Here is a 26,015-nt window from a genome sequence, read left to right as displayed (position 1 = left end):
GGAGGGTTATGTAAAAATGCATGACGTTGTTAGAGATGTGGCCATATGGATCGCATCAGGAGGAGAGCATGGATTTGTAGTTAAAGCTGGAGTAAAATTGAAAGAGTGGCCAGTAGAGTTGGAACAATGCAAGAGGCTTTCACTAATGAGAAGCTCAATTAGTGTGCTCCCAGAACAGCCAATATCCCCGCATCTCAAAACCTTATCCCCGCATCTCAAAACCTTATTACTATCAAGCAATTATACTTTAGACAGAGTCCCAAATAATTTCTTCCAACCAATGAAAGAACTCCTAGTTTTGGATCTAAGTTGGACCCGTATTTCATCACTGCCACCATCACTACTATGCTTATCCAGCCTCAGGACTTTGTGTTTGGATCAATGCGAGGGATTACATGACTTATCTCTACTAAAAGGGTTGGTGAATCTCGAAATACTTACCCTAGCAAGAACGAATATCAAAGAACTACCAATAGAAATAGGGTATTTGGAAAATCTGAAGCTTTTGGATCTTAAAGGCACTACAGGACTGAAAAGGGTGCCACCCAATGTGATATCAAAGTTGAGCAAATTAGAAGAATTATATATGGGAGATAGCTTAAGTGGGTGGGAAGTGAGAGGTAGCAGCGGTGATGTGAGTAATGCTGGCTTTGGTGAGGTGGCATCTTTGTCTCGGTTGACCGTTCTCCACATTGACATTGCAGACTTCGAATGTTTTTCTCGAGACTACAGCGGCCTTTGGAAGAATCTAAAGAAATTTCGTATCACCGACAGGGAAATGAAAACGAAAACGACTGACTGGAACCCGTGGATTGAAATATACTATAAATTCTCGATTACTTGCCGGAGTTGTATGAATGTTCTGATAATGTCGTACCCTATTTGAAGGTGGGTAAAGGTATTATTCGGAAGAAGCGAAGGCATTATCTTGCGGGGGGTTTTCACCAATTTTACACACCTCCTAGATGATGAAGGCGGTGGTTTCAACAACGTGAAGATCCTCCGTCTCATCTATTGCCATGAAATGGAACATATCACCTCCAAATCATCATTCCCACCTCCTTCAACCTTCCAAAACCTACGAGAACTAAGCATCCGATCCTGCGACAGGTTAAAGAATCTTTTCTCTTGGAACATAGCACGAGGCCTCCAAAACCTAGAGCGTCTCTATTTCCGTGGATGTGCTGAATTAGAGGTGATAATAAGTGCAGATGTAGAGGAGCATGAATTGGGAGTGGGGGATGAGGACGCCCTGCTGCCTCGATTAAAGACATTAGATCTGGGGGTACTCCCAAAGCTTACGAGTGTCTGCTACCGCCAGAACAGAGGAGGAGGAGGAGGAGGGTCCCATGTATCTCTCCGTTTCCCTTCCTTGGAACATATTGCTGTCTATAGTTGCAGCAATTTGAAGAGACTTCCAATAGGTCCCCAAAGCGCACCTAAACTCGAATCAATTGGAGGAAAAGAAGCATGGTTTCAAGGGTTGGAGTGGGAGGATGAAAGCGTCAAGTCTCACCTCCAGCCTCTTTTCAAAGTGAAGGTAAGGACATTATTTGATTTCCTTTACATTCTTATCTAATGATGTGTTCTGCCTTTTGCATTCCCTTCCTTGAAAGGCATACCTGATTAATCTACTCTATTCATATTTTTCATCACTTCTTTGCCTCACCCTCTTTCCCCTCTGAAACTATAATGCAGCCGTGGTTTTATTCGCCGTAACCGTGAAGCTACATCGACGGCTGTCGGATGATCGAGTGGCTCCTTTACGAAGCAGATCCGTCGATCATCTCCATCCATGGCTCCTCCAGGTAGTCCACTCTCGCCTCCAACCAGAAGGTGACAAGCTTCCTTTCAAGACTAACTTCTTTTGAGCTTTGTTACATCTGTATCTTAGCCATTTTCCTGAATTTATTAGCATCAATATAATGGGGTTTTCTGCATTTAATATAGGCTACTAATATTTGCACTCCCATGTTTTAATAATTGCACAAACTCAGCTTTTAATTTTCGTTTTTTAATTGGCTTATCAGAGTTTTTTTGGGAACTCTAATAAACTTTGTCATCTATTTGAATAATAAAAGACAAGATGAGTTAGTGCGATTATCAAAACATGGTAGTGCCAACATCAATAGCCTTCATATATTGTTTGGTCTATCTGGAATGTGAATAAAGTGTCACCATTTTTCATGTTTTGAGAGAGAAGGGATTGTGATTGTGTTGTATTGGGGAAAACTGGATTATTGCTAATCAGGCTCTACGAAAACTCAAGGAGTTATATTTTTTATAGAGTTTACCTCTTGTTCATCTAACCCCCATGTGACGGATGAGGTTATGAATCTGAGTCCAAACAATCTATGCTGTACACTAGAAGACCAGGAACCCAACCACCATCCAACCAAGATTTTCAGTGCTAAATCAAGTTTTTTCAAAGGAATTATACACTAGAAGGCCAGGAATCCAAACCTCAATATTCCTTTGCCTATACACCACAAACATTGACTCTTTAGCTCCTCAATATTCGTTTGCTTACACACCAGAAACATCAACTCTTAATTAGTTCCTCAATATTCCTATGTTTACATTCCATTCAAAAAAATATTCCTATGCTTACATAAAACACGAAGAAACAAATTTATTTATTTTTATTCCTATTGTATTAGATCTTCTTAGTTCTTACTGCTTTTATGGATTATACATCCAGTTCTCTTGCCAGTAAAAGTTAATCAAAGGCAACTTTAAGATTTGAAACACTGTGATCGAAGGAAGTTTAAAGTAACAATAAATTTGATGTTCCATTTTGAGATGTCTAAATGGAAGTGTATCAATGCCATAGCTTGAGATGTCTTCCCTCCCTTCCCTCCCCCCCCCCCCTTTTCCTTGCACAGAGCCTTCAACAATTGGAGGAACTTTATATTCGTCACTACTCAAAAATGGAGAAAACAATCTCAAATGAGTAAGTGATGGTGGCGACTATGAGGAGACAATGTTTCTCCAACAACATATCCTTTATCCTTCTTAAACATACAAACACTATCCATCCAATACTGCCACATGTTAAGAACCTATGAAATAGTTGATTCTGTGTTAGTCCGTCATACTATATTGAGAGTCTGTGCCCATGATCTCACCTGAGGTCACAAAGAACCTGACTTAAAGCAAGCATAAGAAGTTCATAATATCTTTGTTGAGATTGACGGACTTAAAGTTTAAGGACTAGATAGACCACACCAAGTAATGCTCTCTTAGAACACAATGCAAGATAAGTTGCTTTAGTAATACTCTCACAGAAGACAAGGTAAACTAAGTTGCTTCGTACAAGTACCTTCTCTTAGAAGCTAGGAAGTTTGCTTAGACCATGATTCAGCCATAAGAGCCCAAGTTGCTGCATTTTTTAAATGAGCAATCAAGTTCATATTAAACATATAAAATTCTACTAATCAACAGTTAGGATCATCTAATCGATGCAAATTTTGGTGTATAAATATGTATATGTGGCCTGTGGAGGCTGTGAAACTTGGCCATGACCTTGCAGGATCAAGAGGTTGGTCGTTTCCAGTATGAGATGAAAGTAGAAGTATTGATAGTCACAAGTGTTGTGACAACATTATGAAATGCTATTCTTGCTTGTAACTCATGGGAATTTATGTAACATTCTTGATGAATTGCTTACTTTATGCTCTTGGAAAAATATCATGATTTTTGTGGTCTTGTTGTGGTACATACTTGATCAACCTATTATAGGACGCTTGTCCATTCGCTGAGTGTTAGCTCATTCCACGTATGTTATTTGTTTTTCAGATAATGAGTAGAGTTGGATGCGTTTCGGGAAATTGGGACGAGCGTGGATTTAGTTTGTTTGGCTATTCTAGTTCAGTTACATTTCTGTTAAATTCAGTAGGGACAATTTAGATAATTTTTTGCTTCATTTTGATTAAACCTCATGAAAGGTAATTTGTTGGATTTTAATTATGGGACCTTTATGGTCGAATGGATGCTTGCTTTAGTTCCTCTGTTTACTTATTGACTGGGATAGTGATGTGGTGATGTTCGCCTTGCGTGTCCATGTGGGGTGTGTCATGGATACGCGACGCAGTTACGGTCTTGGTTCGGGGGCTTAACACTACTCCCTATTCTTGCACAATACCTTCAACAAATGGAGGAACTTTATATTCATCACTGCTCAAAAATGGAGAAACTAATTTCAAGCGAGGAAGTGAGGGTGGTGAATATGAGGAGACAGTGTTTCTCCAACAAAATCTCCTTTATCCTTCCAAAACATATAGACACTAGCCATCCAACACCACCACTGGTTAAGAAAATCCTCCCATTAGAGCCTCCAACACCTGGAACATCTCCATGTAGTTTGGTTTGTTGAAACGGGAGAAATAGTTGCAGAGGAAGAGGATGAATTGGGAGTGGCAAAGAAGGAGGGACTATTCCCTCAATTAAAGGGGAATTGCTAGCGTCCATCGCAAAAGGCATTTCGCGGCCTGTCCGTCGCACGTTAGACCAGCCATCTCGTGAATGGAGACATTCTGTGTTCATTGAAGACCTAATGGAAATATTACATGCATTGGAGGAAAAATGCAGTGCATTTCTCAGGAACATACAGGAGAATTATCAAGGCTCATATTTTCTTTTTGAGATTTAACTATGTTTATATATCTTTGCACATGAATCAACTGAATTCATTGATGATATGGGGAATCATCTCACTATTGTTTGGTTTTATTTTCTCACCAACATGCAAATTCTGATTGAAAGAAATTATTATGTTAAAGTTACACGCGGAGCCTTCCATCATGTTTAACTAGTTGCTCATTTCCTTGAAAATGGTCTGCAATGTTATATAGCCATGTTCAATATTGACAAGATCATCAATTCAGTTGAACCAAATAACTCATCTTATCCTTGCCAACTGCTTATTGTACTCATGGCATTGTTGGGATGCAACAATATCCTGAGTTTGAATCAACTTTACCAACTTTATCTATGCTTTTGGGTCCCTCATGTAGCTTGCCTACCAAACGAAAATGATCTCTCTTCAATTTCTCATAATTCTGCTCCTGATATCATCTAAAATGTTCTTCTGATCTTAGTGTATTTTAATAAAAAGCTTTATGAACTATTATGTAATGTTAACATTGTTGAATAACCAATGGCTTGGATATTTCGGATTTACTCACAGACCCCTTTTTCCTGGATGTGACTTCATAGAAACACAGACCTTAATTTGCAAATTTTGAGTGCAAACATAGTCAGATCGAGGACATTCCACAATACTCAGAGGGTGTCATCTAGCAAGCAAGCTTTGATGATGTCCATGTCTGGAATGAAAGATGCTCTAATTGTGTCTGTAACTGTAAAATGGTTTTTACATGCAGAGACATTGTGAAAGGCTACAAAGGCCTAATGGTGCATGGGGCAGTTCGTCTTCGAATCGGATCATCCGAATAATAAAATCTCCTCCAGTCTCATGCCACCGTAACACAAACACCAATTTTATTATTGGAATAAACCAATGCTCTCCGTCTTTTTTCATTTGATCTTCTGCAGGAATTAGAAATCTCTGTAAACCTTGACTAACAAATAAATTTTCTGATCTATAATTAGAGAGACCCATTGAATTTAACCCCTTTACAAGCCTATTCCACACTTTGAAGTAGCTTGTCTAGCTTTATTTTCAATAAAAAAATTATCTCCAATTTGCAATGTGTTTTTTTTGTACTACTCAGTGGATGATATTCATCAGTGACGTGTTGATTTAAAGCAGGAAAAGTCTCTCATCATTTTGTTTTTGATGATTTTGAAATGTATTACTTTGAATGGACAATCTTAATGCCATCCAGAGGGTTGACTGCCATATACAAAACCTGGGCAGCTCAATGTGCTGGTAACCCAGGCTCTATGTCATGGTGTTAGCTTCCCTGTAAACGTGAAGAATGAGAACCTCTCCCATGCTATTGTTCAGATATATGTTCTCCACAAATTACTAGTGAAATCTCTATGAAATACTTGATTCTGTGTAAGTCCATCATACTATGTTGAGAGTCTATCCCCATGATCTCACCTGAGGTCACAAAAGATCTGATATGCAACTAATTGATGGATCATTTACTGTTTCTCAAACACAATAGTTCATTTAAGTATGAGCTAAAGCAAGCATAAGTAGTTCATAATATCTTTGCTGAGACTGATTGACTTAAATATTAAGGACTAAATAGACAATACCAAGTAATACTCTCTTAGAACACAATGCAAGATAAGTTGCGTTAGTAATACTCTCGGAGAATTTATATGGTGGCCGACCGCCCTTAGTTTTTTATCTAAGTGGGAAGTCAAAAAAGGGGGTTTGACTAGATCAAAAATCAAGGGGCAGAGTTTTGACACTCTGCTCTTCTGATTTTCACGGTCGGCCACCATATAATTTCTCATACTCCCATAGAAGACAAGTCTAGTTAAGTTGCTTCTTACAAGTACCTTCTCGTAGAAGCTGAGAGTTTGCTTAGATCATGACTCAGGAATAAGAGCCCAAGTTCTAGCATTTTTGAAATGAACAATCAAGTTCGAATTCAACATGCGAAAGTCTACTAATCAACAACTAGGATCATCTAATTGCTGCAATTTTTGGTGTATGAATGTTGCCTCTTTCAGCACATTGGCAGCATTCATACAATATATAGCACTATCAGCTTATACTTTCAAGATGAAAAATACAGCTAAGATTTTGGATCTTCACTATGAGCTTACGCGATGCATGAGGAGCGGGCAAAAGTACAAGTGGGGCTCACTGGTTCAATGATCCAAATCATTTATCTGTTATGAAAACATATACTCTTAACGATCAATCCTGGGTCCCACATATCGTATATTCGTATATGTGTGATCATGACCATTGGTTTGATGGATCCTCATGAGGCAACATACATGATCTTGGCCGCACATGTGCATCTCGTCTATAAGATCAATGCCAACAAATGTTTTTGGATACCCACAATATTTAGATTTGGATTTCTCACATTTACAGTTGAGATCAGGAACAGTTCCTCACACATGAAAAAACACTAAAACGGTATTAAAAACAAGATGATATTGATAATGACTTGCATATTGAAATGGGGTGGGTCGGAGCAGGGCGAGCCCAGCTCCATCCCTGTCCCCCATCTGTTTTTTTTTTTTTTTTTAAATCCACATACCCTGCAGGAATCCCCGCCCCGCACGGAGCGGATCCCCATTTTCACTGCAGGTATTTACTAAACTACCCTCTCTCTATTTAACCAATTAAATGACAGGTTGTGAGCTTCACAACCTGTGGACATCGTACCACAGCCCATTTGTTACAAAGACAAAGTGATAGATTCGGAGGCTAGCATAACTAGAAGGTACATCCGGGACTTCACCGACCGAGAAAATCTGGAATCGGAGGAGCAGCTGGATCTCAGAGTTAGGGCTCGGGCTTTCAGAGAATGGTTTGAAGGAATGGCTTTCTTTGGGAATGACTCTCAGGTTCGGGTCTCGGATAGATGTACGAAAGGAATAGAGCCCCGGTCTCGTTTAAGGTTGGGACGAGCTTTCCTGGGTCAATAGAGTCAGGCAAAACAAGAACGCGGATTGACTTGGATGAACCCGACCGGGTTTGAAGTGAGCAATTTATGAATAGGAAGATGCCCACCAAATGGAAGCTTTTCATAGTGTCTCCCGAATGCCCACTTCTATTCCTCTGAGTTTCAATAAGAGAGGGAGCGGATTCTACCATCTATTATAGACGCTTTAACAACCCCCCTCTCTAAATTGGGTGGGTGGTGGACAACGGTGGTACGGTGAATCGAATCCGAACCGTATCTGTAGTTGTATCCGGTTTGGAGCCATCGTCGCAGTATAGTGTAGCTTGCCAGCGTAGTCAAACGCTTTCCCGTGTATGTTATAGGGCGACCGGTTCCAGGCATGAAAACCTGGGTGGAAAAGAGGATCTTAGTTGCCTCGCCACTCACATGACCCACAAGTGTATGTCCTTGTGGGATAGAATGGACGCACGGCGCACCCCCCTGGCCTACCAGTAATTTCCGACATCCGACGTTTACGGAATAATCCTCATCACCGGATTAGCTGATACAATCACTGCCTTCTTGTGTGCCGCTTGTACCACCATATTACCCCACACTCTCTCTCTCTCTCTCCCCGCAAACAGGGCCTGAGAAAAAAAATTCCGTTCCAAACTTTTCTAGGAAAATTCACACCAAAGCATCAAACAGGGACGCTTAGGTCCTGTTTGGATCGTAAGAAAAATACTCTGGACATAAAAATGTTTCTTGGGAGAAATTTTCTTCCAACGACTTAGAGGAAAATGATATGATTATGGTTAATTTAGAGGAGTACCATCATAAATTAAAGGTTTCCCTAATTAAAAATTGAATCGGCTGTACCCAACTTATCATCTCCACAGGATGATCCTAACCCTCCATGTACATTATAGAAACCTCGATAGATCCGAAGGTTAGGATCATCCATACAATGGAGCCCACCTTCTTGAAGATCCAAGTCATTCAATTGTTGAGTCCAAATGCAAATAGATTGTGCCCAAAAAGTAATCTCCATAAGATGATCTAACCCTCTAATATATTGACAGAGTACACCAAATGTAAATCTCTAATGATTAGAAGGTTAAGGTAATCCTATGGAGATGATTTTTGGCATATGCCCTATTTACTTGGGGGCCCAACAACTGAATGGTTTGGATCTTTGAAGAGATGGGCCCACTCTATTATAAAAAAATAAGTCCAACTACATAGAGAACCACATAGAAAATTCATTGCAGCCCACTTCATTTGAAGATCCAAACCGTTTTTGTTGTTCCCCAACGTAAATAGGCTTTTCCCTCAAAAAGCATCTCGGTTGATCCTAACTCTCTGATGTGTACAGGTTTATATGTAATGTCATATCTCTATATTAGACGGTTAGGACGGTTAGGATCATCCTATGGAGAAAATTTTATGGAAAAATTGCCACTAGGGTGCATCAAAATACGAGAATTGCCAACGGGGGACACACTTTTGAAAAATTGTTAGAGAGGGACGGAATGGGGTTATCAAGTCTCTAAAAGGGGGTTATCAACCCTCTAAATGTGGTTATCAAACACTCAAAAGGGGGTTATCAACCCTCTTTTGCAATTTTTCAAAAGTGTGCCCCCAGTTGGCAATTCTCGTATTTAGATGTCCCCCATGGGCAATTTTTCCAAATTTTATTACATTGGGCCCTCTCAAATGAAAGGTTCGGATCTTTGAACAAGATGGGTCCAAATGATTTTGTTAAAATAGTGAACATTGTTAAATGAAAAATTTTTCCAAATTTTATTACGTTGGGCCCTCTCAAATGAAAGGTTCGGATCTTTGAACAAGATGAGTCCAAATGATTTTGTTAAAATAGTGAACATTGTTAAATGAACAAACCATGGTTACGACCATGGTTTAAAATTTAGGTTTCGGTACCGGTTTCGGACCCATGAAATTCTGAAATTTCGGTGAAATATTAAATTAATTTAAAAAAACCAGATTTTTTGCGTCAAATTTCTGAAAAATCAAAATTCCGACCGAAATTTCGGCCGAAATAAAATACCGTTTCGGTTTTTCGGGATTTCGGTGTCGGTCTCCACCGAAATCCGAAATTTCAGATTTCGGTCAAAATTTGAAACCATGGTTACGACCAAGGTTTAAAATTTCGGTTTAGGTACCGGTTTCGGACCTTGAAATTTCTAATTTTCGACTGAAATTTTGAAATTTCGGTCGAAATCTGGTACAAAACCAAAAAACAATATTTTATTCATTATTAAATTTCGGCGAAATATTAAATTAATATTTAAAAAAGAGGAAAAGGATTGTACACTCGAGCATACCAAGCTTATGGTACGCTCGAGTGCCCAATCACATGGGTCCCACATTTTTTGTGGTGATCCACAAAGCATTCATTTGCAATGCCCTATCATAGATAGGGTGTGTACCAAAAATCAGCTACATTGAATCATCCTAACCCCTCCAAAAGTGGAGGGCAAAAATGGGCAGATTTGTGGACACACAGTGTCTGTCCATTTTGACCTCCACAAATGGATGGGTTAAGATGATCCTATGGAGCTAATTTTTGGTACACACCCCATCTATATAAAGGCCTTTCAAATGAATGCTTTGGATCATCCTAACAAAGTGGGCCCACATGTGATTGGGCACTCGAGCGTACAATCCTTTTCCTCTTTAAAAAAAAAGATTTTTTGTGTCAAATTTCGAAAAAACCGAAATTTCGAAATTTCGGCCGAAAGAAATGACCATTTTCGGTTTTGTGTGGTTTCAGTGTCGGTCTCCACCGAAATTCGAAATTTAAAACCATGGTTACAACTCAGCGTAGAGAGAAAGGTAAGTGCGTTGGGGGGGGGGGGATGAGGTCTTAAAGGGCGAATTTATCACCGCCCATTAAAAAAAGTGTGTTGTAGACACGAACGTTATGTCACATGTGTTAAAAGGGTCGTTAAGGGGAGCGCATGTGGACTGCTGGAGGGGCAGTGATTTTTTCAGCTCCATTAACATTACCGTGAAGAGGGGGCAGTTAATTACGGGATCTATTCCAGTATTCCCCAATACTAATTTCGTTTGCTCCCCAATAAGTAAGTTTTTCCACCACTAACTTCTCTAAAAGAGTTCATTTTAGTATTTATGGCAAAGAAATTTATTTTTTGAAATCTTTTTTGCCTTACAAAGTCACGCCACTACTAATTCAGTTTCACCCTAGAAACTTCTCACCATAAATTGTGGGATTTATTGAGATTCATCTTTATCTTCCTTGCCTTTGCACTTGCTACCATTTTCAATGTATCAAATTCTCTGCTTTGAAAATTTATATTCCTTCATGTGATTTGTTTGCGTTTGTCTATTTGAGCACTGAAATCGAATGCATGATCATCCAAGGTCTGTAGGTTTTTGTTGGATTTCCTAATGTAATAGAAACATTAGGGCCCGTGTAACTTCTTTAGTCTCTCTGGTTCTTCCCCTAAATAAAAACTCTAAGGGCCCGTTTGGATACCTCATGCATTTGTATTTTGATTTGGATTTGAGTTATGGATACAAAACACATCAATCATCTTCATGATCATTTTTTGAGAGAGAGAGAGAGAGAGGAAAGGAGGGCGGGATGTCTCGCTGCAGCCGGAGCAATGTCGAGGAGGAGCGATGGTGAAGGAAGTTGCCACAAATATTGATTTCCAAATAACATCTCGCAGAAAAGATTTGAAAATCGGATTTTTTTGCACTGTCGTGGCTGATTTGGAAATTTAAGGATCTGATCGAGTTAAAAATATAAACTAAATCCAAATCTAAATCTTGTTGGTATCCAAACGGGCCCTAATTTTCAAGGGTTTCTTTCCCCCTAAAATCTGTAGTTTTCAGTTCATTGAGAACTAGGGTTTGCTGCCATTGAGTGATTTGATTGTCTTGCGGATATAAATCAAAGTATTAGAACTAGTTTTTTTTTCTGTAAATAGTTTTGGTTTTGAGATTTTGTTTTGAAAATGGTGAAGATTTTGAGATTAAATAGTTAGGTTTTATGTAAAATCAGGTTTTGAGATCTTACTGAACATTTCTGGATTTTTGGCTGTTATTAGGAAAATTTAGGCATATTTTTTAGAAGTCCAAGAGTTTTTTTTGGAAATAATATAATCATTTTTAATTATTTTTATTTTGTAATTGAAACTATGAGGTTTTATTCTTGCTACAATGTTCATAAATTGGAAGATATATGGGCATTGCTATCGTTATTCATTGTTATTGTATTGATGTGTGAGTTAGAACTGAGTCTATACCTTCATCTTACTATGTTATGTGCTTAACTGCCAGTGCATGACCCCTCGATATTTGCGAAATGCTGTTTTCTATGTGAAAGGAATAATCCATCTTCTAAATATTGTCATGTTGGTACACATCTAAAATTGGTGACAATGACAATTATGTAAAAATGCATGACATTGTTAGAGATGTGGCCATATCAGTCGCATCAAGAATAGAGCATGGATTTCGGGTTAAGGCTGGAGTAGAATTGGAAGAGTGGCCAGGAAACCTGGAACAATGCAAGAGGCTTTCACTGATGAGAAGCTCAATTAGTGTACTCCCTGAACAGCCAATATTGCCTCATCTCCAAACCTTATTACTATCAGAAAATTACGCTTTAAACAAAGCCCCAAATAATTTCTTCCAAGAAATGAAAGAACTCTTGGTTTTGGATCTAAGCTTGACCCCTATTTCATCACTGCCACCATCACTACCATGCTTATCCAGCCTCGAGACTTTGTGTTTAGATAGATGCAAGGAATTACATGACTTATCTCCACTGAAAGGATTGGTGAATCTTGAAATACTTACCCTCGTAGAAACGGAGATCGAAGAACTACCAATAGAAATAGGTGATTTGGCAAATCTGAAGCTTTTGGATCTTACAGGCACTACAGGACTGAAAAGGGTGCCACCCAATGTAATATCCAAGTTGAGCAAATTAGAAGAATTATATATGAGAGATAGCTTTGGTGGGTGGGAAGTGAGAGGTAGCAGCGGTGATGGGAGTAATGCTAGCTCTGGGAGAATCTAAAGAAATTTGGTATCTTCCACACAGATAAAGCGATTGATATGATAATGGCGATATTGGATGGCATCAATAGAGTGCACCGTAGTGCTTGCGGGAAGTATATGAATATTGAGATAGTGTCATATCCTATTAGTAATTGGGTGAAGGTGTTATTCGGAAGAAGCCAAGGCATTGTCTTGCATGGGGTTTGCACCAATATTACACACCTCCTAAATGATGAAGGTAGTGGTTTCAATAACTTGAAGATCCTCCATCTCATCAAATGCCATGAAATGGAACATATCACCTCCTCCAAATCATCATTCCACCCTTCCAAAACCTATGAGAACTGACCATCTGATGCTGCCACAGGGTAAAGAATCCTCTCCCTTGGAACTCAGCATGAGGCCTCCAACACCTGGAATATCTTATTTTCTATATGTGTGATGAATTAGAGGTGATAATAAGTGCAGAGGAATTGGGAGTGGTGGATAAGGAAGCCCTGCTGCCTCGTTTAAAGAAAATAGAATTGGTGGGACTCCCAAAGCTCAGGAGTGTCTGCTACAGCCATAATAAAGGAGGAGAAGGTGGGTCCTATGTATCTCTTGATTTCCCTTCATTGGAAGATATTTCTGTACATCTTTGCCCGAATTGAAAGAGACTTCCGATAGGTCTCCAAGGCGCTCCTAAACTTGAATTAATTGAAGGAGAAGATGCATGGTTTCAAGGGTTGGAGTGGGAGGACGAAAGCATCATGTCACGCCTCCAACCTCTTTTTCAAGGTCCCACTTCATCCGTGTAAGTGATGGTAACAACATTATCAGTATGGTCAATGAAATTTGATAGGTCTCCAAGGCGCTCCTAAACTTGAATTAATTGAAGGAGAAGATGCATGGTTTCAAGGGTTGGAGTGGGAGGACGAAAGCATCATGTCACGCCTCCAACCTCTTTTTCAAGGTCCCTCTTCATCCGTGTAACTGATGGTAACAACATTATCAGTATGGTCAATGAAATTTGATTTCCTTTTACATTTTTATCTATGTGTTCTGCCTTTTGCATGCAAGGCATACCTGATAAATCTACTCTATTCATATTTGTCATCACTTCTTCCCCTCACCCCCTTCTCCTCTTAACCTATGATGCAGTCGTGGCCCTCTCCGTAACCGTGGAGCTACATCGACAGTTGTCTGATGATCATCGAGTGGCTCCTTTACTAAGCTTAAGGTGACAAGCTTCCTTACAACACTAACTTCTTTAGAGCTTTGTCATTTTCCTGTATTTATTAGCATCAAAATAATGGGGTTTTCTGCATTTAAGATAGGCTACTAATATTTGCACTCCCATTGTTTAATAATTGCACAAACTCAGCTTTCCTTTCCTTTTTTTAATTGGCTTGTCAGATTTTTTTGGGAACTCTAATAAGCTTTGCTATCTATTTAAATAATAAAAGACAAGATGAGTTAGTGCGATTATCAGAACATTGTAGTGCCAACACAGTAGCCTCCATATATTGTTTGGTCTATCTGGAATGTGAATAAAGTGTCACCATTTTTCATGTTTTGAGAGAGAAGGGATTCTGATTGTGTTGTATAGGGGAAGACTGGATTATTACTAATCAGGCTCTACGAAAACTCAATGAGTTATTTTTATAAAGTTTACCTCTTGTTCATCTAACCGCCATGTGACGGATGAGGTTCTAAATCTGAGTCCAAACAATCTATGCTGTACACTAGAAGACCAGGAACCCAACCACCATCCAACCAAGATTTTCTGTGCTAAATCAAGTTTTTTCAAAGGAATTATACACTAGAAGGCCAGGAATCCAAACCTCAATATTCCTTTTCCTATACACCACAATCATTGACTCTTTAGCTCAGCAATATTCGTTTGCTTACACACCAGAAACATCAACTCTTAATTAGTTCCTCAATATTCCTACGTTTACATTCCATTGAAAAAAAAATTCCTATGCTTACATACAACACGAAGAAACAAATTTATTTGTTTATTCCTTTTTTTTGTAACACTAGTGATCATGGGAAGTTTAAAGTAACATTAAATTTGACGTTTCATCTAGAGATGTCTAAATGCAAGTGTATCAATGCCATACCTCGAGATGTCTCTTCTCCCCTGTTCTGGCACGTTGTCTTCAACTATCGGAGGAACTTTATATTCGTCACAGCTCCAACACAATAGCTCATGTAGGCATGAGCTAAAGCAAGCATAAGAAGTTCATACTATCTTTATTGGGACTGGCTGACTTAAATTTTACGCACTAGATAGACAACACCAAGTAATACTCTCTTAGAACACAATGCAAGGTAAGTTGATTTAGTAATACTCTCATAGAAGACAAGGCAAGCTAAGTTGCTTCTTACAAAGTTACAAGTACCTTCTCTTAGAAGCTGGGAAGTTTTGATTAGATCATGATTCAGCCACAAGGGCCCAAGTTGTAGCATATTTGAAATAACCAATCAAGTTCAAATTAAACATGCAAAAGTTTACTAATCAACAGTTAGGATCATCTAATTGACGCAATTTTGGTATATAGACACGTATATGTGGCCAGTGGAGTCTGCGAAACTTGGTCGTGATCTTGCAGGACCAAAAGGCTGGTCGTTTTTAGTATGAGATGAAACTAGAAGTAGTGATAGTCACAAGTGTGGTGACAATATTATGAAATGTTATTCTTGCTTGTAAATCATTGAGATTTATGTAACAGTCTTGATGAATTGCTTACTTGATGCTCTTGGAAAAATATCATGATTTTTGTAGTCTTGTTGTGTAGTACATACTTGATCCACCTGTTATGGGACGCTTGTCCATTCGCTGAGCATTAGCTCATTCCGTGTATGTTGTTTATTTTTCAGATAATGAGGAGTAAAGTTAGATGCATTTCGGGAAATTGGGATGAGCCCGGATTTAATTAGTTTGGCTATTCTAGTTCAGTTACATTTGTATTAAATTCAGTAGGGACAATTTAGATAATTTGTTACTTTATTTTGATTAAACCTCATGGAAGGTAATCTGTTGGATTTTAATTATGGGACCTTTATGGTCGAATGGATGCTTATTTTAGTTGATCTGTTTACTTATTGACTGGGATGGTGATGTGGTGATGTTTGCCTTGCGTGTCCATGTGGGAGAGTCATGGATATGCGGCGCTGTTATGGTCCCGGTTTGGGGCTTGACACTTCTCCCCTGTTCTTGCACAGAGTCTTTATCAATTGGAGGAAATTTATATTCGTCACTGCTCAAAATTGGAGAAAATAATTTCGAACGAGGAAGTGATGGTGGCTAATATGAGCAGACAGTGTTTCTCCGACAACATCTCCTTTATCCTTCCAAAACATACATACACTAAACCATCCAATACTTCCACAGGTTAAGAATCTCCTCTATGATTAGATGCACCAATATCCTGAGTTTGAATCGACTTTACCAACTTTATCTATGCTTTTGGGTCCCTCATGTTGTTTGACTACAAAAGGGAAAATGATCTCTCTTCAATATCTCATAATTCTGCTGCTGACATCATCTAAAATGTTCTCTCTTTTAGCATTTTTCAGGATCTTAGTGTATTGTAGCAAAACGCTTTATGAACTATTATGTAATGTTAACATTGTTGAATAACCCCTTGATATTTCGGATTTGCTCACAGACCCCTTTTTCCTGGATGTGACTTGATAGAGAAACACAAACCTTAATTTGCAAATATTGAGTGCAAATTAGAGAAACCCATTGACTTTAATTTCACACTTTGAAGAAGTGTTGCTTTATTTTATGTATATTTTTTATCTCCATCAATTTGCAGTGTTTTTGTGCCAGTCAGTGGATGATATTCATAAGCAAAGTGTTGATTATATTATAAAGCAGGAAAAGTCTGTCATTTTTTTGTTTTTGAAATGTATTACTTTGAATGAATGGACAATCTTAATGCCATCCAGAGGGTTCGAGTGCCATGTACAAAAACTGGGCAGCTCAGTGTGCTGGTAAAACAAGCTCTATGTCATGGTGTTAGCTTCCCATGCTATTGTTCAGATATATGATCTCCACAAAAGACTAGCGAAATCTCTATGAAATAATTGATTCTGTGTTAGTCCATCATACTATATTGTGAGTCTGTCCTCATGATCTACCCAACAGCCCTCTAGTGATGTAGTTTTTACAACTCAACTCAACTAAGCCTTTGTCCCAAACTAGTTGGGGTCAGCCCTCTAGTGCTGTTGTTTCTAAATCTTAAATCAATCCTCCATGCTTCTATCTTAGCCACCATAAAATCTATTTCTCCAAACTGGCCTGTGAAGAAGAAGGTCCAACCTGAGATAGCAAAAGATCTGAATGCAACTAATTGATGGATCATTTATGGTTTCTCAAGCACAATAGTTCATTTAAGCATGAGCTAAAGCAAGCATAAGAAGTTCTAAAATTCTTTGTTGAGACTGGCTGACTTAAATTTAAGGACTAGATAGACAACACCAAGTAGTAATACACTCTTAGAACACAATGCAAGATAAGTTGCTCTAGTAATACTCTCATAGAAGACAAGGCAAGGTAAGTTGCTTTTTTTTTTTCTGAATGGTAAACTAAGTTGCTTCTTATAAGTTCCTTCTCTTAGAAGCTGGGAAGTTTGCTTAGATCATGATTCAGCCATAATAGCCCAAGTTCTAGCATTTTCGAAATGATCAATCAAGTACAAATTTAACATGCAAAATTCTACTAATCAATGTTGGAGAATTTGAGAGTTCCTGTTGGTGGCGAGAGAACAAAAACAGTGTTGCTTCAAGGCGTGATATCACTTTCCTTAAGACAAGATTCGCCCCCACCAGTAGTGTGCAAAGGGGATCCGCAAATTGCCTCCAAGATACAATGAAGTCTAGTAGGAAAATCCTACTAATATTTGACGACGCTATGCACAAGCGGAATCAAATCCGAAATGCCCTTAAGAAATTTCAAGCATTAGAGAAATTTTCAGATATTGTTTCTGTAGAAGAACAGTATCTAGAACAATAAAAAGAAAAAGGACAGTATGTAAAAGACTTGGGGAATTAAGAAAGAATGTAGAAGTATGAATTGGATCTGTCAAAATGCACTACAAAGATGCCAATTCGATTCTATATTCAAATGATAGAATTCTGCTCTTTCTATAGACCCTCTGGTGTCTTTTTCAGTGTGAAAAGCACCTCTCCAAGGCAACTTTCCAGATTGGTTTGAGCACTTCTACAAGGCAACTTTCCAGATTGGTTTGAATTATGACCGTTAGATCACACCCATTCACGATTGAACGGTCCTGATCGATCCTGGAGTGACTGTTGGTTTGAGTAAAACCTCCCTCCAACCTCGTAACCGTTAGATTAACCATCAAAGGTGCGAATCGCAACCCCTGGGCTCTTGACCGTTGGGGGAAGGGACACAACCCAATGGATCGCATCCGCTGACCGTTGGAGTATTGGGCCCACTGGGCTGACTGTTAGGCCCGAACCCGAAGCCCAAACCATTCAGCACTGGGCCGACTACCTGACCGAACCATTCGGCTCACCCATTTGATCGATTCCTCTTTATCTAGATCCAACGGTCCCGACCTAATCAGAAAAAATTGAAGGCTCCAATCGCTCCTCGCGACGATGGAAAAATTAAAGTGCGCCTAAAAAGGAGCCACTATCTGCCCATTGCTCAAGTCGCGCTTTGCACTGTCCCGCAACCCATGGGTTCAACCCAATGTGCAACCAAACAAGTAGTAAAGAAAGGTAATGCTTTATAAGCCCTAAGAAGGAGCCACTATCTTTTCAACTACACTTCTACATCCTTTTGTAAAAAGCAAATCTTTCGAATAAAACATTTTCTTTTTCCCAAATGCTCTTGAGAAATTTTTTTCCAAAGTATTATTTTCACTAAAAACAAAGATTTTGAAAATCCAAAATCTCTAACAATCAATAGTTTGGATCATCTAATTGATGCAATTTTTGGTGTATGGACCATCCAACCTTCCAATTTGTGGCTGTGAAATGGACAGTGAGAAAACAAAGAAGCAATGATCTGTATTCACGGCCATAAATAGGAGTGTTGGAATTGTCCCATGGGGGTAGATTTTGATGCATGGTCATCCATAGCAAGACCTAACTGAATGATAATTTGTAACATTGCAGAAGTGAGTTTTACCATGACTTCTTCCTACTCATTTTTTCCTTGGAATACTATGCTCATGCATCATATGAAAAACTTTGTTAAGATATAATCTTAATAATCAACCTTGGGTCCCACATATCATATATGTGTGATCATGACCATTGGTTTGGTGGATCCTTGTGAGGCAACCTACATGATCTTGGTCCCACATGTGCATCCCGTCTATAAGATCAATGCCATCAAAGATTAAAAGGCTGTTTGGATACGTGGATTTTAGATTCCATGTTTTAGTTTGTAAGCCGTATAAAAGAGGGGCGAGAAATCATAAAACGAACCGTGGACTCTTTCTTTAAAATCTTGGATATCAATTGTTTTCTTTGATTTTAAGAAAGAAATCCAGGTTTTAGAAACCATCTCCTATCCTGAGATTTCTAAAACCTGGAAACACGAGACCACCTCAAACTCTCTCGCTCGAGGAAAAGAGGGGCGAGAAATTAGAAAACGATGGGCGGTTCATTCTTCTCTCGTCTCCCATCAAGGATTTTGAGGAAAAATCCAGAATTTTAAAATCCTTGTATCCAAACAGTTAATGGTTAAATATCTTTTTGTAGGTTCCAAATATTTGATCATGAGCTTAGGATATTATGGTTCGACCAGCAGCAACAGAATAGGCTTGTGGTCTCACTGATTAGATTATAAAGACATATAGATATATAATTGGCCTAGAGCCACTCAGGGACGGAGCCAGGAATTGGACTTGCCCCTACAACTTCTCATGATCTCTCTCTCTTCTAAATTTAATCTCTTCTTTTCACATATTTTACATTACCGTGAAAAGGGGCGAATGAGGAAACCCGGGGCGAATTTATCATCACTCATCACGGCCTCAAGGTGGCAATCGGGCCGTGCCGGCGAAAAATCTCCAGTGAAAAATCTCGGCCCACTAGGCCTGCAGGCCAGGCACGACACGGTACAAATAAGATAATAGGCTGTGCCGGCACCACATGTATAGTCTGGGTTTAGGCATAGGCACGGCCCGGCCCGCAGCCCACTTTGAGTCATGCTGTGCCGGCTGATGCAGGTGCATCTTGCAGCATCACGAGACCAATGGCCAAGATAGTCAAATGATCGGCATCTTCCAAAATGGAAAGATATCGGACGGCATCTTGATCAACGGTTCACGTTAATTTCCTTTTGATTTCAGGCTACTTACGTTAATCTCCACTAGCTAAAGTGTGAATGAAATATTTCATTTCATATTCTCTCTTTTCCCCGAGTGGTTTACAGCTCCTTCAGCCGGTGGAGATTTCAATTCATGTTGTCTTTTCTGTGGTGGGGTTCTCAAAGGTACGATTCTTGCTTTTGAAAGCTCATTTCTCAAGTGAGGCTGAGATTTAGTAATTTTCAAAATGAGTATACAAAGGGGGCGAGTGCCAATCATAGTTAGCAAATTTCCATATCAAAATACAGTGGGGCAAATGCCAATTAGGAGTGGACATGGTTCTCGGGTATACCCAGAACCAAACCATCATTTTCTAGAACTGAACCGAACCAAATAGGCCGCTTCAGTTCCGTTCTTTCGGGTCAGACCCGAACCATGTCCACCCCTAGTGCCAATCATAGTTAGCAAAATGTTTGGCGATAAAATGGGATGGCAAAAATTTGAGTTTAACACAGTTTCGGTTAAACAAAACATAGTAAAAAGACGGAAATACAAAAAAGAGGAAGTCTAAATTGAAGGGAACCCTTGCAAAAAAGAGGTGAAAGGGCTCCCCCATTGGCTGCAACAAAACCCTTGCATGATGGTGATGTGCAGCCAATGAGAGAGCCATTTCACCTCTTTTTTGCAAGGGCTCCCTTCAATCTAGAATTCCTCTAAAAAGAATGCATTTAAAAGATATCTGCGCGCCAAGTGTTTCGATAAATATGGGCTCCACTTCTTTGTTGTGTTGTATTTAAAACGTTTAAAGAGCTTTTTGAGAATCGTAATATCCTCAAAGAAGCTTGTTTATCGAAACACCTTGGCGCAGATATCATTTCCCTTAAAGTTTTGTAATATACAAAATACGGTAGGGTAAAGTTGGAAATTGGCAAAAACAAACGTTTCAAACACAGCTTTAAAACGTTGACCTTAAACAAAAACAGAGTTTTAAACTGCAAACCATTAAACGGGTTTTTAAGTGCTCCATTCAACTTGTGATGCTGTTAAAAGTGGGGCCTCTTTTCTTCCCCACCTACTCTTTTTACACTAAATGGGTGTGGCTTGGGAAGAAAAGGAAACGAATATATCATTACTCCCCTTTCCTTTTGACAGCCAATTCAAGAAGAGCATATTTTCTTACTTTGCCTCATAACGTAATTTCTCTTCACATCATCTGCTAGCGAGATTGTTGTTGAAGGTGGTTTCTTGTCTTCCTTGACAGTAGCTCGCTATTCCTTCCCCGGTTAGTTTTCTCTTTGCACTCTTCATCATGGATACTTTGACTTCAATTACCATAGACATTGTGAAGGTTTCATTCGCTCCTACTAAGCGCCGTGTTGATTATCTTGTTCGGTATAAAAAGAACGTTGAAAATCTTAAACACAAAGTTGGAGATTTGGGTTTGAGAAGAGATGTTGTGCAACAATCAGTGGAGGCTGCGCGTAGGAGAGGAGAAGGAATTACTGGTGAAGTTCAATTGTGGCTGCAACAAGTAGATGAAACTGAAGCAGTCACGAAGAGATTGGATGCTGGAGTTATGGAGAACAAAAGATGTTTCAAGGGGTGGTGTCCCGATTTGAGCTCGCGCTATTCTCTGGGTAAAGAAGCAAAGAAGAAGATGGTTGATGTTGATGGCTTACTGACAAGAGGGAATTTTACTGATGTATCAATTCCCCGCCCTTGTCCAAGCTTTTCGTCCTTGCCCGCAGGAGAGTATGAGGCTTTTGAATCTACAAAATCTGCAATGGAGCAGGTCATCGAGGCGTTGAAAGACGAGAGAATCAACATCATCGGGGTATACGGGATGGGAGGCGTTGGCAAAACCACCCTAGTGGAACAAGTGGGAAAGCAAGCTAAAACAGAAAAGTGGTGCGATGAGGTTGTAAAGGTGACCGTTTCCCATAACCAAGACTTGAAAAAGATCCAAGGTGAACTTGCGGAGAAATTAGGCATGCCACTTGCAGAAGAGAACATAGAAGTAAGAGCAGGCCTGCTGTTGAATAGATTGAAGCAAGAGAAGAAGATACTCATAATCTTTGACGATCTGTGGGATAGGTAGGAATCCCTCACGGAGGTAGCCAAACGGGCTGCCAAATTATAATGACAACACGAGAATTAGATGTATGTTCCACGATGAATTGTCAGGAAAAGATTAAAGTCAAAATCTTATCTGATCAAGATTCATGGAATCTGTTCAAAGAGAAAGCAGGTGTTGCTGAAACTGATGAGTTGGCAAGGGAAGTTGCCAAAGAATGCAAGGGTTTGCCTCTGGCGATTGTCACGGTTGCAAGGGCACTAAAAGGGAAGGACTCACATGTTTGGAAAACTGCATTGCGAGAATTACGTACTTCTCGTCCTACAAACATAAAAAATGTGGATAAAGATCTATACTCTCGTCTGGAGCTGAGTTACAGCTACATTGAAAGTGAGGAAGCCAAATCCTGCTTCTTGTTTTGTTGTCTCTTTCCTGAAGACTATAACATCGAAATACGTTATTTGATGTTATACTTGGTGGGAGAGAGGGTTTTCAAAGACGTAGACAACTTGCAAGAAGCATGGGATACAACACAAACTGTAGTTGACAAACTTAAGGATTCGTGCTTGCTGTTAAATGGTGACAAGGAGGGTCATGTGAAAATGCATGATATTGTTAGAGATGTGGCCATATGGATCGCATCAAGAGAAGAGCATGGATTTGTAGTTAAAGCTGGAGTAGAATTGAAGGTGCGGTCAGAAAAGTTGGAACAATGCAAGAGGCTTTCACTGATGAGATGCTCAAATAGTGTGCTCCCTGAACAGCAAATATCCCCACATCTCCAAACCTTATTACTATCACATAATTACGCTTTAAAAGAAGTCCCAAATAATTTTTTCCAACCAATGAAAGAACTCCTAGTTTTGGATCTAAGTGAGACCTATATTTCATCACTGCCACCATCACTACCATGCTTATCCAGTCTCAGGACTTTGTGTTTAGATAGATGCAAGGAATTACATGACTTATCTCTGCTGAAAGGATTGGTCAATCTCGAAATACTTACCCTGGTAGAAACGAAGATCGAAGAACTTCCAATAGAAATAGGTGATTTGGCAAATCTGAAGCTTTTGGATCTTACAGACACTAGAAAACTGAAAAGGGTGCCACCCAATGTGATATCAAAGTTGAGAAAATTAGAAGAATTATATATGAGAGATAGCTTTGGTGGGTGGGAAGTGAGAGGTAGCAGCGGTGATGGGAGTAATGCTGGCTTTGATGAGGTGGCATCTTTGTCTCGGTTGACCGTTCTACACATTCACATTGATGACTTCAAATGTTTTTCTCTAGACTTCCCCGGTTGGGAGAATCTAAAGAAATTTAGTATCTTCCACATGGAAATGAAAATAGAAAGGTTTTTCTGGTTCCTGTCTGATGAAATAGATCCTAAATTCCAGAGTGCTTGCGGGAATTATATGAATGTTGAGATAATATCGTACCCTATTTGTAAGTGGGTAAAGGTATTATTCGGTAGAAGCGAAGGCATTGTCTTGCGGGGGGTTTGCACCAATATTACACACCTCCTAGATGATGAAGGCCGTGGTTTCAACAACTTGAAGATCCTCCATCTCATCAGATGCCATGAAATGGAACATATCACCTCCAGATCATCATTGCTACCTCCTTTAACCTTCCAAAACCTACAAGTACTAACCATCCGATTCTGCAGCAGGTTGAAGAATCTTCTCCCTTGGAACTTAGCACGAGGCCTCCAAAACCTAGAGCATCTCCGTTTCTATCAGTGTGATGAATTAGAGGTGATGATAAGTGTAGATGAAGAGGAGCATGAATTGGGAGTGTTGCCTCGATTAAAGATATTAGAATTGTTGGGACTCCTAAAGCTTAGGAATGTCTGCTACAGCCAGAATGGAGGAGGAGGAGGGTCCCATTTATCTCTCCATTTCCCTTCCTTGGAATATATTGGTGTATCTGGTTGCCCGAATTTGAAGAGACTTCCAATAGGTCCCCAAAACGCACCTAAACTTGTATTACTCAGAGGAGAAGAAGCATGGTTTCAGGGGTTGGAGTGGGAGGACGAAAGCGTCAAGTCTCACCTCCTGCCTCTTTTCCGTGTAAGTGATGGTAACAACATTATTTGATTTCATAAACATTCTTATCTAATGATGTGTTCTGCCTTTTGCATGCATGGCGTACCTGATAAATCTACTCTATTCATATTTTTCATCACTTCTTCCCCTCACCCTCTTCTTCTCTCAACCTATAATGCAGTTTTGGGAACAGCCGTAACCGTGAAGCTACATCGACGGCTGCCAGATGATTGAGTAGCTCCTTTACGAAGCAGATCCGTCGATCATCTCCGTCCATGGCTCCTCCAGGTAGTATACTCTCGCCTCCAACCAGAAGGTGACAAGCTTCCTTTGAAGACTAACTTCTTTTGAGCTTTGTTACAGCTGCATTTTACCCATTTTCCTGAATTTATTAGCATAAAAATAATGGGGTTTTCTGCATTTAATATAGGCTACTAATATTTGCACTCCCATGTCTTAATAATTGCACAAACTCAGCTTTTAATTTTCGTTTTTAATTGGCTTATCAGAGTTTTTTGGGAACTCTAATAAACTTTGTTATCTATTTAAATAATAAAAGGCAAGATGAGTTAGTGCAATTATCAAAACTTGGCCATGACCTTGCAGGATCAAGAGGTTGGTCGTTTCCTGTACGAGATGAAACTAGAAGTATTGATAGTCACAAGTGTTGTGACAATAGCATGAAATGCTATTCTTGCTTGTAACTCATGGGAATTTATGTAACATTCTTGATGAATTGCTTACTTTATGCTCTTGGAAAAATATCATGATTTTTGTAGTCTTGTTGTGGTGCATACTTGATCAACCTATTATAGGACGCTTGTCCATTCGCTGAGTGTTAGCTCATTCCACGTATGTTACTTGCTTTTCAGATAATGAGGAGTAGAGGTGGATGCGTTTCGGGAAATTGGGACGAGCGTGGATTTAGTTTGTTTGGCTATTCTAATTCAGTTACATTTCTGTTAAATTCAGTAGGGACAATTTAGATAATTTATTGCTTTATTTTGATTAAACCTCATGAAAGGTAATTTGTTGGATTTTAATTATGGGACCTTTATGGTCGAATGGATGCTTGCTTTAGTTGCTCTGTTTACTTATTGACTGGGATGGTGATGTGGTGATGTTTGCCTTGCGTGTCCATGTGGGTGAGTCATTGAAACGCGACGCAGTTACGGTCTTGGTTCGGGAGCTTGACACTTCTCCCCTATTCTTGCACAATACCTTCAGCAAATGGAGGAACTTTATATTCGTCACTGCCCAAAAATGGAGAAAATAATTTCAAACGAGGAAGTGATGGTGGTGAATATGAGGAGACAGTGTTTCTCCAGCAAAATCTCCTTTATCCTTCCAAAACATACAGACATTAGCCATCCAACACTATTACAGGTTAAGAGCTTCCAACACCTGGAATGTCTCCGTGTAGTTTGGTTTGTTGAAACGGGAGAAATAGTTGCAGAGGAAGAGGATGAATTGGGGGTGGCAAATAAGGAGGGACTATTCCCTCAATTAAAGGGGAATTGCTAGCGTCCATCACAAAAGGCATTTCATGGCTGGTCCGTCGCACCTTAGACAGGAGAACTATCACGGCTCATATTTTCTTTTTGAGATTTAACTATGTTTATATATCTTTGCGCATGAATCAACTGAATTCATTGATTATATAGGGAATCATCTCACTATTGTTTGGTTTTATTTTCTTACCAACATGCAAATTCTGATTGAAAGAAATTATTATGTTAAAGTTACACGCGGAGCCTTCCATCATGTTTAACCAGTTGCTCATTTCCTTGAAAATGGTCTGATATGTTATATAGCCATGTTCAATATTGACAAGATCATCAATTCAGTTGAACCAAATAACCCAGCTTATCCATGCCAACTGCTTATTGTACTGATGACATTGTTGGGATGCAACAATATCCTGAGTTTGAATCAACTTTACCAACTTTATCTATGCTTTTGGGTCCCTCATGTAGCTTGCCTACCTAGCGAAAATGATTTCTCTTCAATT

At 39.4% G+C, this 26,015-nt stretch overlaps 1 protein-coding gene across 6 annotated transcripts; it reads left to right on the top strand.

Annotated features, from left to right (window-relative positions):
- The first annotated feature begins 892 nt into the window (after positions 1-892).
- LOC143884247 (putative disease resistance protein At4g27220) lies at positions 893-25,101 on the top strand. Of its 6 annotated transcripts, none has more exons than XR_013252804.1 (3): positions 893-1,540; positions 1,699-1,808; positions 24,877-25,101. XR_013252804.1 is itself a non-coding variant. In XM_077387710.1 (3 exons), exons 1-2 carry the CDS (start codon positions 22,022-22,024, stop codon positions 24,236-24,238), a joined length of 2,058 nt encoding a protein of 685 aa, XP_077243825.1. In that variant the 5' UTR covers positions 21,981-22,021; the 3' UTR covers positions 24,239-24,320; positions 24,877-25,101. The 6 variants fall into 6 exon arrangements, 2 of the variants coding, with proteins under 2 accessions (XP_077243825.1, XP_077243826.1); XR_013252803.1 differs by having other exon boundaries at positions 1,699-1,836; XR_013252806.1 differs by lacking the exon at positions 24,877-25,101 and adding an exon at positions 15,465-15,685 and having other exon boundaries at positions 1,699-1,836.
- The last annotated feature ends 914 nt before the right edge of the window (positions 25,102-26,015 follow it).

The sequence above is a fragment of the Tasmannia lanceolata genome, unplaced genomic scaffold (genome assembly GCF_043159265.1).
Source record: "Tasmannia lanceolata isolate RefF3 unplaced genomic scaffold, GAP_Taslan_0.1 ptg000008l, whole genome shotgun sequence".
NCBI classification, from domain to species: Eukaryota; Viridiplantae; Streptophyta; class Magnoliopsida; order Canellales; family Winteraceae; genus Tasmannia; species Tasmannia lanceolata.
This window is presented reverse-complemented; position numbering and strand designations above follow the sequence as displayed.